This window comes from Coloeus monedula (assembly GCF_965178545.1).
Source record: "Coloeus monedula genome assembly, chromosome: 2".
Taxonomy (NCBI): domain Eukaryota; kingdom Metazoa; phylum Chordata; class Aves; order Passeriformes; family Corvidae; genus Coloeus; species Coloeus monedula.
The window spans coordinates 114,218,694-114,233,066 of NC_138782.1; the positions used below are offsets into that span (position 1 = coordinate 114,218,694).

The 14,373-nt window shown below is 43.9% G+C and overlaps 1 protein-coding gene across 1 annotated transcript in view; it reads right to left on the reverse strand.

The window, feature by feature from the left end:
• The window catches only part of CD2AP (CD2 associated protein), an 80,703-nt gene extending 68,348 nt beyond the window's left edge, over window positions 1-12,355 (reverse strand). The window contains exon 1 of the mRNA XM_082300122.1: window positions 12,155-12,355. Coding sequence (XP_082156248.1) covers window positions 12,155-12,158 — 4 coding nt within the window. The 5' untranslated portion in view covers window positions 12,159-12,355. The remainder of the gene's footprint in view (window positions 1-12,154) is intronic.
• Between the last annotated feature and the right edge of the window lie 2,018 nt (window positions 12,356-14,373).

The window sequence follows — 14,373 nt, forward strand, 5'->3', positions numbered from 1 at the left end:
AGGATTTAATTTACCCCCTCACTTCTATGAGCAGGATTGCTGGGCTCCTCCCTTTGCAGCAGAAGGCATGAAACAGGAAGTATTACAATAAAATCTCTTCCACCTCCAGGTATTTAATACCTTATAAGGACAGAGGGGGTCAAAACGTTTTGCCTGTGAAGTGACATGAAGCAGAAAGTGATGATTTGTGCTACTTGCTATTTCCCTCAGTCTGAGCAGAGCTCAGAGCAAGAAACCAGCCTGGAAATGAGAAGTGACACCTGCAGGAAAGGCAGCAAATGTCTCCACGAGCAGAAGTGAAAAAATGCTACTAATTCACACTGCAGAGAAAACCAGGGATCTTTGAGGGCACAGGGGAACGTATTTAAAAAAAACAAAACCATGCCACATTTTCTGAAGTCACGACTCAGACACTGTTCCATATATAGATTTATGCCTCTTCCTCTGTTCCTTCCCTTAATTTTATAACGTCTATCTGGAAAAACATTCAAGGTGAGTCACAAACCACCGAATTACAAATTCTGCTAAAACAAAGGCATGCCAAAAAGCACTGAAGAACAGAAGAATCATACCTCATTTATATTTTTTTCAAATCCAAAGCATCAAATAAGCAGTGAAAGTACCAGAAGGTCAACACGATATTTATAGGTGTTACCTTAAAGCCTTCATTAGATAATTAGCTCAAAAAAACAAGTTTGAAGCTGAAGATTCTGTTACTTATCTGAGAACTCTTTTTACAAAGTCATTCCCCTGAAAAATAAAAAATTGTATTTGAAGTTTCCTTCCTTCTATCAGGACTCCACACTACTATAAAAGCTTCAGCTCCTCCTGCAGATTTTTTTTTTCAGGGTTCTCCTAACCAAAAAGGACATCACAATCATAGCCCCAGGTTATGAATTCAAGAGTTATGAAAACAAGAAAGTCTCTGAAAGTCTTTTGGGTTTAAATGAAAACTTTTTACACTATAAAGAAATGCAGAAATGCTTTGATAGACAACCTACAATTTGGTACACCTCTAATTCTGAGTGACAGTTAGTACTTGTACAAACATGGCAAGAATCTGGCTTTGAAATAAATTTACAGGAACTTAAAAGCATTATTCGGAGCATGCACAAAGTGTTCCCTTCATCTTTAAAAACAGACATGATGCAAGAGTCTGAATGGTCCCAGATTGGAATCTTGCAAAAACCACAAAATATGCTTAGCATTAAAACAGGAACAAGTGTTTGTATTTGACTCCATGCTGTCAGGTCATACTAATTGTGACATAAAGTTCACTTACTTTTTAGTGTGGATATTTTCATCAATACAATAAATTGAACCTCCGATGGAAAAGCACAGAAAGAAATCCTTATGAAATGGATTTTTACAAAAGCCAGTCAAAACAGCAAATGCTCAAGGGGACCCTACAGTCTCAATCAGACAGTTTTAAAGGAGGCAAATTGTTTCATTAGGTCAATTATGTTCTAAAAGTACAGGGATCAAGTCCTTCAAATACCATTTGCAATATGTATTTAGAAGGATTTAAGCACTTCTTATTAAGATCACGATTTCAATCTGCATGGTTTGCAATGCTTCCAATAACAAGAAAACGGGGTTTGAAAGGGCCTCTGGAGGTTACTTATTCCAAACTGGTCAGAGCAAGGTTAATCTCAAAGTCAAATCAGGTTGCTCAAGGTTTTGTCCAGCTAAATTTTAGAAGTCTTGAAAGGATAGAGATAAAACAGCCACCCCCTGCACCTTTTCTGATACCAAATTCCCATAATAATTTTTCCACATTATATTCAATAGGAATTACCATTGTCCTAACTTCCAGGCATTGGTTCACAATTTTTCACTGTGCCTCCGAGGAGAATAGGTTGTTCTCCTCTCCAGGCTCCACCTACTTCTTGGACACCATATACACCACCAGCCTCCCAACCACTCTGAACTCTCCAGTTCTGTGGCATTCCCGCTGCATTTGAGGGGAGGGAGGAGCAAAACTGGACCCAGTATTTTAAAGACAGTGCTGTGAGTGCCAGGGCGTGGGGAACAACCACTCTCCATGACCTGCTGGAGAGTCTACTATCCTGCTCGTATCCCTGGTAGACAGTAAGGTAGTCCATTACTACTGCAGCACATCAATCATCCCCCACCCCATTCACTGTGAAGTTTTTTATGTACCTGGTCATAGTCTTGAGCATTTGAAGAAATGAGTGTTTTGTGAGCGTCCCTACCTGCCTGTCTTCCTGCTTCACTCCCAATAATTCTTCCCCTGTAGACCCATTTGGCTGAAACATGTCAGAAGACCAGAATTTCTAAAATAAGAGCTGTACATTTTTTATTTTTTAGGGTTTTTTGCAGAGTCAGCACTGAAGCACTCAAATCTCAGTCCTTTCCAAGGAAAAGACTTCAGGACTGCCCCAACACTCTTGCTCTTCTAACCTGATGGCTGGCTCATGACCAAATATGCAGCTTGGAAGCAGCTACAGCATGTGCTGTGTCCTGCAGAGCTAATTGATAGTAACACAACGATTGGTATTTGAAGAATTTGAGGAGGGATCAGAGGCCTTACAGGAGTTTATGAAAAGCTGTCTGGGGCAAGGGATACCAGTTGCTACTGTCGGGAGACAAAGCAACTGGGGCAAGTTCATAGAAAGCCAACACTCATCCCTGCCATTCTCAACACAGTCATTTGAAGGAGTAGTTTGGATTTCAGAAACACAAAGGAAATACTCTTGATTGTTCCTACATATTCACAACTACAGGCATAATCCTGGGGACCCAACTACACACACAAAACAAAAAAAGTGAAATCAAGAGAGGGGAAGAGTCAGCAATATAACCTCAACTTTTTCAAACACTGAGGTCAGGATTTACCACTTCAGTCGCTCTTCAGAACTGAAAAACCAGGATACAGCAGTGAACAGCACGATCTAGCAACTCTATCTTGATGGAAAATCAGCATGGTCTTCTTGCTGTATGGAGATGGCAGGCTGTATCTTATTCTACTCTCAGCACATCTCCTGTTTCATAAACAGCTTTATTTCATCTGCTATTCATCCAGCCTGAGGCTTTCTGTTATTGGTTATCTATCAGGGCAAGTTTTCTTCTACAACCTACATATTAGAAGCTATTTACATTACAATCCATACATGTGCCTTATAGTTCTCTCTCAGGAAGGATGAAGCACTAAGACTGAAAGAGCAAACTCTCTTCCCACAAAATAAGCATCTAGTAAGATGAAGAGCACATGGAAATAAGAGGAAGCAATTTTATACACTCTTAACTGTGCTTTTACTTGACAACCCTATACAGTTAATTTACACACATAGCCCTATAGCACACCATGATTCAAGAAATGCCTTCAAGCTCTCCTCAAGCTGCAAAGGGTGTCAGCTGAGATAGTTTCCAATTCCCCTACCTCCTTGCACCACATCCTTACTCAGATACTGGTAGGCTGTGAAAGCAGACCCTGTTATACTTAGGCTTCTTATAATGTGAATGTATCATTATAACGGTTTTTAGTATCATCTTCCCCTTCACAGAAACTCTCCTCCTGCTGAAGGATGAGGTCTACTTTCAGTAACATGCAGGCCAGGCAAAGGAAGCCCCACATTTCATTTTCAAGAGCAAAGCAGCACAGTTAATGGTAATTTATCCTTAATAAAAAGGTTACATTCTGCTGTTTGCACCTTTCAAGAAAATCTGCTGTCTCCTTATCTACCATACCCATGAGAGCGTGGGATTAACATATTTGCTTTTATCCTCATGACTACAAAAGCCTTGCTCACCTCAGCACTTCCACTGCCCCACGTGCAAAACAGCATCTCATTTCACCTGGCTCCAGAACAGCACTAACTCAGCTAACACAGCACAAAACGTTGTTTGGGACACTGAGATTTCAAACAAACAGCCCATGGCCCACACTGCAGACACTCTCATGCAGCTTGCAAATCCTGCTAATTTGGTCAAGTCTTGAACCAGAATCTCTTCACAAAAGAATATTATTCACTTAACCTCTTTGGATGTGAAACAGACAATCTCTGCTTTTCAGGAACGACTGCTTTAGACACTTATAGAGGTCAGAGTTCTACAGTGACTCCAAAAATCTGAGGCTAAAGAAGTGACCCTGCATGGTCTCTCCCTACTCATTCCCATTTCACTACTTCTTCCCCTGTGCGGGTCTCACAGCTGTGCTGCTACAGGGCGTGTCGGTCTAGTCTGCTGCCAGATCAGCCAGCTGGTTCTCTTCCAGACAGATTCAACCCTGGCCAGTGTCTTAAACTACATCATTGCATGGACACATGATCACTAAACCTGCCAAAAGGGGAGATTAAAGACCACAGTGATATCTGCATCCTCTACGGGATTCACCATATCAAGAAATGATGGATATAGCATTCTCCTGGCAGTTTGTTCTAGCAATTAGTAACCTCCCTGACAGAAACACTTAGATGTTAAAATGAGTGCAAAGAGCAATGTGATTTACCTCAGGTTTTACACAGGCTTATTGTTCTTAATCTTGTATTTACTGGTTTTTGATAGTACTAAATAAGCCAAACCCCATAAAAGCATTTAAATGATGGGAACGTTGCAAGTCCAGCCCAACTGCAGAAAATCAGGATACAGAAAGACAGAGGCATATTTTTACATATTACTCAGTCTTCTTCTCAAAACATATATATTATTGAGGATAACCAAAACCAATATCCACAGAAATACAAAAGGCACCTCAGTAACAAGTTCTAGCTGTTTAGAAACTATTTTCTCTTTAAAGGTATTATTAAATCAATAAAAAATTGCAAATTAGAGGCACAGTTTAACAGGAACATTTGGCTGGCTTAAAATGCATTGGGGAGGATAAAAAAAGCCCTTTAAAGATACAGAAAAAGAAAGATGTGAAAAAACCAGTTTGGTGAATTGTGAACACTTACGGAGAGCAATTAATATAGACACTCAGAAGAAACTTAAGAAATTTCAGAGTGAATCTAGAGCAAAGTAACCCAAGGTTAAAACGGAAAAGGAAAAACACTCTACATTCCCTGAAATTCAGTCCCATCCACTCTCTTGCCTGGGAGGTAAGGAGTGCAGCCAGAGTGAGGCCATCCAGCTTGCTGACAGGATGGCAAAGCTGGCACAGGAGATTCTCCCCCACCAGCCAGCTCATCCCCTCACACAGGGCTCACAGCCACTGGAGCCAGGGCAAACCAGACACAGGCACTGCACAGCTCGGGCCCTTTCTGGCAGCAGCCTGAAGTTATCTCTGAAGCACAGCCTGAAACTGCACCCACAGCATGACTTCAGGAGAAGGGAGATTATATGCCAAGCAGCCTTAAAACAAATCTATTCATAGCTCAAGGTACAAGTTCAGAGTTAAGTGATGAGATTCTCCTTCACTTCATGAAACTAGTAGTTTTAATTCTTCAAGCAACAAAGATGGAGACTCTTTTCCCTACGTGCAAAAGATGCATTGAGAAGAAACAACTTGAAACATTCTAACAAGTTTGCTTTCATATTTTTCCTGGAAAATGAAGAAGCAGTGCAACTTTGGGAAATAAAAACACACTAAGAGGAATAAAGGTATACTGGTATGTTACCAATAAAGCCACAATTGAACTGAAGAGCCAAAACTGGAAGGCAAAAATTTCTATCAGGGCTAAGTTGACAACTGCTGTAAAAGTGCTGCAGCTGGTATGAGTGTCAGTAGCATCCTCACCCTCCTCCTGCAACCATGAGTCTCAGTTTCTGGACAGCCAGCCTGGTTGAAAGCTGATTCAGAAAGACAAAGAAGTTTCAGATTATTTGGTTCATACAAGCAAGGGAAGAGGAGAACACTCACTAGTCAGAGCTAATGAAGGCCGCGACTTTACTTCAGTGCCAGCTTCAAAAGATCAAACTATATCCACAGTCAAAAGCATCTGAGTAAGGCCAACCACTTAGTAATTTTATCAAAGAGGCAGAAACTGATGACTTAAGAGTCTTCTTTAAATAGCAAGTCAGGCAAGTTTCCAGGAACTCTAGCAAAACTGCCTTATTTAAAATTAAAGTAAAAATCATTAATAACTCCCATCCACAAAAATCTATTCACAGCTGTTGCAGAAGCAAAAATAATGAGATTGCCCAGCACTTCTTAATTCCAAAACCATTTGCCTCTTATAACAAAAAGTATCATGTTTATAGTGATTTACTTCCTGTTAAGAAACAGTGCAATCTTAAGCCATTTAAATAATTTAAAGCAACACTTCATCTAGTTGAAACAATGAAAGCAGTAACTTTCATTTTGAGTTTCTTTAACAATAATGTCAAATTTAAACTCAATTTGCAATCACAAAGCTCTTCAGCACTAAGTGGAGAGCAACTGCAACCCTCACCTGTAACAGCACAGGTCAGCACTGTGCAAACTGCTGAAATTAAAGGAAAATGCTTCATTTCTTTAATTATTCAAAATATTATGTTCTCATTTTTTCTGCTGAAAGCAACCCTGGCCGAATACAGATTTCACAGAATGTTCTGAGTCAGAAGGGACCCACAAGGATCATCGAGTCCAAGTCTTAAATAAATGGCCCGTACAGGGATTGAACTCATAACCTTGGTGTTTTTAGCACCAGGCACTGACCAGCTGAGCAGGGTCACACGCATGTTATAGGCAATAAATATTCCTTTAAGAAAAGTGAATTTAATATTCTAAATTACCTCGTATTATACACTCTACAGTGTACATCACCCCAAAAGCAGAAATATTTAACTCATTTGGCAGACAGACACATACTGTGATTTTTCCTTCAGTCTGATTTAGGACTCTGGCAGTGGCAGGACTTAAATTTTTGTTCAAAAATATCTACAGTGCATCATTTTCTTTGTTCAATATTTCTGAAAAGAAGTATTTCCTACTGATTGTATATGAAGAAAGTCAACTCTGCATGCAGGTAGTGCAATAAAACAAAATCCCACCCAAAACACTTGTTGCCATTAGTCAGAGAAAGTAAATAGCAGTGCTGGTGTCACATTATCTAAATGAAATCTGAAGATTATGCTGGGAAACGGGGAAATGATTTAGGGTAAAAAGACACTTACTAACATAGCAAGAGTTCACACCAGAAAAGAGGCAAATGGAAAGGCAGTTTTAGTGCTTCAGTCCTGCTGTCACCAGTGCACCAGGACAGCCACGGGCGATGCTCAAGCAGGGTTGTGCTTCCTCCACCACAGCACTGGGGAAATCTATTTCTCATCACCCCACGCCCAAGGTAAGGGACAGCAAAGGCTAAGGCATCGCCTCCACCAAGAGCTGGGCACATTTTAGATCATCAAAATTCAGAGTAGGAACAAAAAGCAACATTATGGAAAAGTGTCAAGAAAGAAAAAGCTGAATGTAATTTAGCGACATTACAAAATACAATACAAAAAAAGACACCCACTTTAAAAGGAGCAGAAGAAAAAGACTAAACCCCTGTGGTGGACCAGAGACACATTTTAAGTGCCCAGGTGGCAACCGCAGCTGCTAGAAATCGCTACAGCCCAGACCTACTCACAACAAATTTCACCTGATTGACTTACCCACTTCTGTCAAGATGATTTTAGTCACTTTAAGCATTGTCATTGCTGCTCTCTCCTAAAAAATCATTTTTATCAAGCTAGGTTGGGGAACTACAAGACCAGCATTCATATGTGACAGCATCTCCAAGGAAGCAAAATGAATGGGAAGAGCAGAGCTGTGACAGCCAGAGCGGGGCAGACCAGGCAGCCACCTCACTTAGCCCCAGACAGCACAGTGTGCCCAACCACACGTTTCCTGTGTTTATGCAACAAAAACCCACTAAGAAAAAAAACCCAAGCAGAGGCAGACAATGGAGAAAGCCAGTGAAGGTGAGGAGAATTCAAGGGCAAAGTCCGACCCAGCTGAAAATAAATCTCTTAAGAACTGTTAGAAAAACAAAAGAAACCAAGACAGCAAAAATAAAACTGCACCCCTACACTAAGTTAACTCTTGAATAACATGAAAAACTCTCCTAAACAAGATGAAAACACAATCAAGACTAAAATAACTATCCAGTAAAGGTGACCAGCACCTGGAATGACTGGCACGTGACAAAAGTAGATGTACAGAGACTTCTCAGTATGAAGCCACACCAGACAATCACCCACCATTTTTCAAAAATACAATGGAGTCTGGCAGAACAAAGAGCAATTTTAGGGCAAAAAAAACCTCACACTGAAAGGACATATTTCCCCCACACATTCCCATACATGTTAAACAGAGACTCCCACTGTCACAAACAGAGGTGCTTGGCAAAAGCCACCAGGTTCTTTTGTGCCTATTAGAGATGGACAACCAGGGACTTGAACTATCTATAAAAAAGCTCTGGTGAAACCACAAACACCTCTGAGAAAGTTAATAAATTACTAACTGCCAGACTAGGGGTTTTTATTAAAAGAAAAGAAAGAAAAAAAATCGTTCCACTACAAACCTGCTTTCCGTATCATCCTTTTCCTCCCTAACTGTCCCACAGTCAGGACTCTCAGCACAGCAGCTCTTACATTCTTGGGGAAAACAAAATGGCAAGAGCTGAGCTGACAGAATTTCTAGCACCTTTTGATGGGATTTCTGCTCTGTCTAGACCCAAAGTCAGGATCCATCAACTCTTCCCAGTTACTGTAATTCCGTTTCCCCATAGCTTAGGCACATATCTTCCAGAGGTCAATTTTACATCACCCTCTCTTGCAGTTTTGTCTACAATAAAGAAAATGGTAGTAAGAAACCACTTTGCTAACTACTACTAGTACAGTTGGTCAATATCAGGCTCATCAAGCACCTGAGTACAGAAGGGTTTCACAACCTGAACTTTTGATTAAGTCACTTTACTCTACAATAAGATCTGAGTAAAGTTCAACTGCATGTCCCATCTTACATATTTCTTGGTAAAAACACTGGCAGAAGGACTCTTCATCTATTCTATCCCATTTGCTTGGGGGTGTATGGAGTAGATTTTTGGGTTTTTAGAGGGGGCTTGTTCTGTGAAGGTTTTTTGTTTGTTTTTGAATTGAAGAACAAATCCTGAAGTCATGTTCTAACAGGTTCTTGGAATGTTACTGGTGAATACTGAAACTGCCGCTGTCTCCATGACAATATGCTACAAGTATGCAGTCTGCCTACAAAAACCTTATCGATTGTTTTTTGTTGCCAACATGGAGCTGAAGTAAGCAAAAGGTTTCACACAAGTTTAATGTCTGATGAACTTACTCCGCAGACCAAATATATTTTTACTTATTCTGTTGGCAATGAAGAAGTATATCTGGCTTTTTAAAGTATTCCAAAATCATAAATTTTTCTGAAGATCAAATGTAGCAAATTCAAATGTACTAACACATGGGAACCACAAATGAAAGTCTCCAGAAATTTTTGGAAATAAAGAAGATGGGGAGGATGCATATAGCTAAGAAGATACTGACAGACGTTCGGTGGATTGCAGTGTTCCACAATGGCAATTCATCAGCTGCTGCTGGAACATTTCCTTCCTAGCTATAAAGCCATATGACAATTAGCTGGACACTGCAAATTTAGCTAAGCTTTCCTGTTAAGTGCAAGCTGCAGTCATACCATTTATCGATTATAACTAGGAAAATTATCTGTTATTGAGCCATAGAAGTAAACTGGACAGATGTTACAATGCACTGATACACACAGCTCTACCTCTTTTCAAGTGATTATCAACCCAAAACAGCAAAAGACAATTCAATCAAATAAAGTCTTTTCCCCCTAGAACATCTGAATGCATTTTTTCCCTGTAATCTGTTTATCAAGCTGTTTCTAGAGTCATACACACATGATTAATCTAGTGCAGAAGGCAAAGAATTATAGTGACAGGGCTCAAGGGTGTCGCTGGGCATTACCAGTAACTTTATATGGTCTTCTGTGTGTCACCTCTGATCACATCCCCCTCCCCATCCTTCAGACACCTGAACAACACGTGCTCTTGAAACATTAATTTCCAGCTACCAAAAGAACATGAAAGAACTTGTTTCCAAGGCATTCTGTACTTCTGCCCTTCTTTTGGTTTCTCCAGAGTCATACTGGCCTGTTCTTACTTCTCCATAAATTTCCAAAACTCTTGAGTTCATCAAAGATACCGCAATGCTCCCCTCTAAGCCACCTCTTACATGTAAAATCCCTTCCACAAGCTGACATAAAAGACAAACAATCTCTTATCAAGAGCCAGCTCTACCATGACGCCAGTAATAAAATAATCAGCTAATGACTTCTCAAGGTAAATTGTGAGGCACCCCCTAAATACATTGAGTGCAAAGCAAGCTTGTTTTTCTCTTATTTTCAGTGATGTTTTATTGTACATTCTTCACCTCTTTTGACCACAAGAAAGAAATACTTGGAAACCGGAATAAAGGACACCACCTTCAGAGAAAATCTGTTTAAAAGGCCCTGGGATTATTCTGCAATCCTTTCTAGAGCTTGGCCACTGTCCTAGCAGGAACTGTTCTATAACTGCACATACATACAAATTGTTATGGTAATAAATAACCCATGCAACAGCAATACTTGACACAGTGTGTGCACCCACTCAGTTCAGTCATCTCTGGAGCAGTACTAACATGCTCATTACTGTCAACAAAAGAGTATTTCCTTTAGAAAAGGAAACTTAAGGACAAAAATACATAAAACCACATCATACAATAATCATATACAATTATGAACTGGACTCAGTCCTTTTACAGTATTCCTAACTACATTAATAGAGTATACTAAGTATTTCAATAACCCAAACCTACCATATGTCAATCCTGAGGTACTTCTCATTTCCGCATTGCAGCCTTAGTTCAATATGTTTAATTAACACACTAAGCCTTTATGCGTTAGGAACTATCATCACAGGCCACGACAATGACCTGGGCAGACATTTCTCACTTGCAAATAAGACAATGCAGCCCAAAAATAAATAAAAAACAAGTCTTACCTATTCTGAATGATTACAAAAAGCATCAAAAAGTGAGATGTTTGGTTTCTACCAGAATTTAAAACACTAATTTCATTTTATATTTTCAGATTTCATTTTAAGTGTGCTTTGACCACGTAAGACAACTTCCACTGAGACGAACACACTGAAAGCAGATCCTGATAATCAGCAGAACACCAGCCAGGAGGAGCGTTCCTCGCTTCACTAACGGCACGTTTGATCTGCACACTGTGAATTTCTTCATTTTTCGACACAACGGGGAGGCAGAAAAGCTATCCAAAACCCAGGTATCCTTCCACTTAAAAAGCTTTACTCCCGTTCTGACGCAGCATGTTTGCACACAGCAGCATAAGCACACAGGACACTGAAGCCACTGCCACCTGCGCCCCTGCACACACACCCTCCACGAGTACCCCGGTGTTACACAGCACAGCAGAGCAGGGGATACTGCACGGGTGGAAATATCAGAGACAGACAAAATAATCCACGCACCGTTTTGGAGGCCAATGGGGTCCAAAGTCTCTATAAAGGGGGAGTCACTGTTAGCAAAGCGGGCTCTCAAGAGTGGCGACTAAGTCACTCGTTCATACTTCCCTATGCCGACGCTTACATTAAAAACCAGACCCATCACAACTGACTGTTTCCAGTGTGAACCTGAACTGGCGCATCCTGAACACAGGAACACTCCGAGTCGTTGTACACTCCCTCTCTTTAAGACACAGTGACTGCCTCTCGCCTTGGTGGAGAAATGGGCGAAGGCGCCGCTCAAACTGACGCTGAGTGGAGGGGAAAAAAAAAATGCGAAAGGGCTGGATTTAACCATAAAAACTTTTATGCTCCACCAAGCCACTCCCCTCCAAGCAGCACGGAGCACTGCTGTACACCTCGCTCTCCCCACCGAAACCCGCGGAACCCCCCGCGCCTCCTCCCGGCCCGGGCCTCTCCGCAGCCCCTCGGGACCGGCCGGGCGGGACGGAGCGGCCCCGGCCTCTCCCAGGAGGGAGCGCTCACCGAGCACCTGCCGCACTCGCTGGGCCCGGCAGCTCCTCCACCGGCCCCCGGGTACCGGCACTGCTCCCGCCCCGGGCACCTCGGGAGCTGCCCCGGGACCCGCGCGTCCGCGCCCTGCCCTCAGACAAAGGCGGCGAAGGCGCCCCCGGAGAAGCGGGAAGAGGGGCCGGTTCCGCCGCCCTCCCCGCCGCGCTCACCCATGCTGCGCCCGCCCGCCCGGGCTCGGCGGAGCGGCTCCGGGTCCCGCCGACGCGCTCAAGCCGGGCACTGCGGCTCCATCCGTGGCGCTACGGGCGTGGAAGGGGCGGCTCCGAGCCGCGGGTGGCCCGGAGCAGAGGGGCCACTCGCCCGTCCGGTCCCGTCCGGTCCGGTGCCGCCGCTCCCGCCGCCTCAGCCGAGCTCGGGCACCGGCGGCTCCGCCCCGCCCACCGCGGGGGGCGCCAAGTCCCGCGAGAGCCACGCGCCGCCACCGCCCCCACGCCGTTGCCAGGCGGGGGTGACGTCACCGCCCTGGCCCCGCCCCCAGGTGGAACTGGCCCCTCCCCGGGACCGCCCCTCAGGACACGGTCCGCCCCTCAGGACGCGGTCCGCCCCTCAGGACGCGGTCCGCCCCCGGCACAGCTCTGGCGTCGCACCCTCTTCCCACCCTCCTCACCCACCTCACCAGACCCCTCTTCGGCCCTCTCATCAGGCCTTCAGCTCTCCTCTCATCACTGCCCTCATTATAACCCCCTCCTCATAACCCCCTCCCAGCTCTCTCATCACCTCCCTTTCAGCCTTGTCATAGCCCCTCACAGCCCTCTCATAACCCTCTCAGAGCCCCTTCATCACTCCCCTCACTTTCCCTCACAATTCTATCACTAATCCCCTCACAGCCCCTTCATCAGCCTCCTCATCACTCCCCTCAGCACCCCTCTCACATCCCTCTCACCCCCCTTCACACAATCACAGAATCACAGAATGGGTCAGGTTGGAGGAGACCATAGTGGTTCCACCTCTCTGCTCAAGCAGAACTACCCAGAGCACATGGCACAGGATTGAGTCCAGACAGTTCTGGAATATCTCCAGTGAGGGAGACTCCACACACTTTCTGTTCCAGTGCTTGGTCACTGCACAGTAAAGAAGTTCTTCCTCATGTTCAGGTGGAACTTGCTGGACATCAGTTCCTGCCCCTTCTTCTTGTGCCATTTCTGGGCCCCACAGAGCAGAGCCTGGTCCCTGCTCTGAGCCCTCCCTGCAGATGCTGGCAGATGCGGATGAGGTCCCCCTCTCAGTTGTCTCTTCTTGAGGCTCAACAGCCCCAGCCCCCCTCAGCCTTTCCTAGTAAGAGACGTGTTCCACTCCATTATCTCCATAGTCTCCACTAGACTCACTTCAGGAACTCCATATCTCTCACAGAGCCCAGAACAGAACACAGCACTCCCAATGTGCCTCAGCAGGACTGAGCAGAGGTGCAGGATCACCTCCCTGGCCTGCTGGCAATGCTCTTCCTAATGCACACACGATTCCTCTCACCTTCTTGGCCTCAAGAGCTTATAAACAGCACCGTCCCCCTCACCACTCCCTTCACTGCTGGTGCCACCCCACATACCTGCCCTGCTTCCCAGCACAAAGCCCTCCTCTTCCCCTAGGTCTGGAGCACAAGTCTTATGAGGAAAGGCTGAGGCAGAGGAGGGGGCTCAGCTTGGAGCTTTTCACAGAAAAGGTGATTACACACTGAAATGGGCAGCTCAGAGACAGCAGTGACCATCCCTGTAGCGATGTCCAGCAAAGACTGGACGTGGCACTTAGTGCCAGGCTCTCCCTGACATGGTGCTGTCTGGTCGCAGGTTGGACTGGATGATCTGGGAAGTCTTTTCCAACCTAACCATCCCCTTGGCCAATGTCATTTACATCACGCACGTGTTTGTGGGCTTGTGCACTGACTCTGAAGAGTTTATAGAGTAGGGGTATTTTTTGTTAGGTGAGGGTTTTTTTACTTCAGATGCATGTAGAAAAATGCTCCAAGCTGTATCAGGCTGCCACTGTTTAGGTTTTTGTGGGAAACTCAGGAATGAGTGAAACGACTACTTAGAACTGAAGCGATTTAAAGAAAAAACCGTGACCCTGAGGCCAAAAGGACAAGTAAACATGGTCTGGTTTGGATGAAAATCGGGGAATATAACACAGCAGGGCTCTCTGAAATGAAAATATTTCCTCTTCCTTGCTGCAGACATTCTTTTATGAGTGGTTCCAAATGAGCCGTTTCAGCCAAGCTCAGGACAAAATTAGCCTGAAAAGAATGTCAAGTATTTCCAGGAGTCAGCTTTTGCTTAGCATCTTTCTCATGGCACACAAACAGAAAATTTGTCAGATAATGAGCACTAAAGATAAAATGTGCAGTCCGAGTGTATAAACAAGCATATATTATGATATA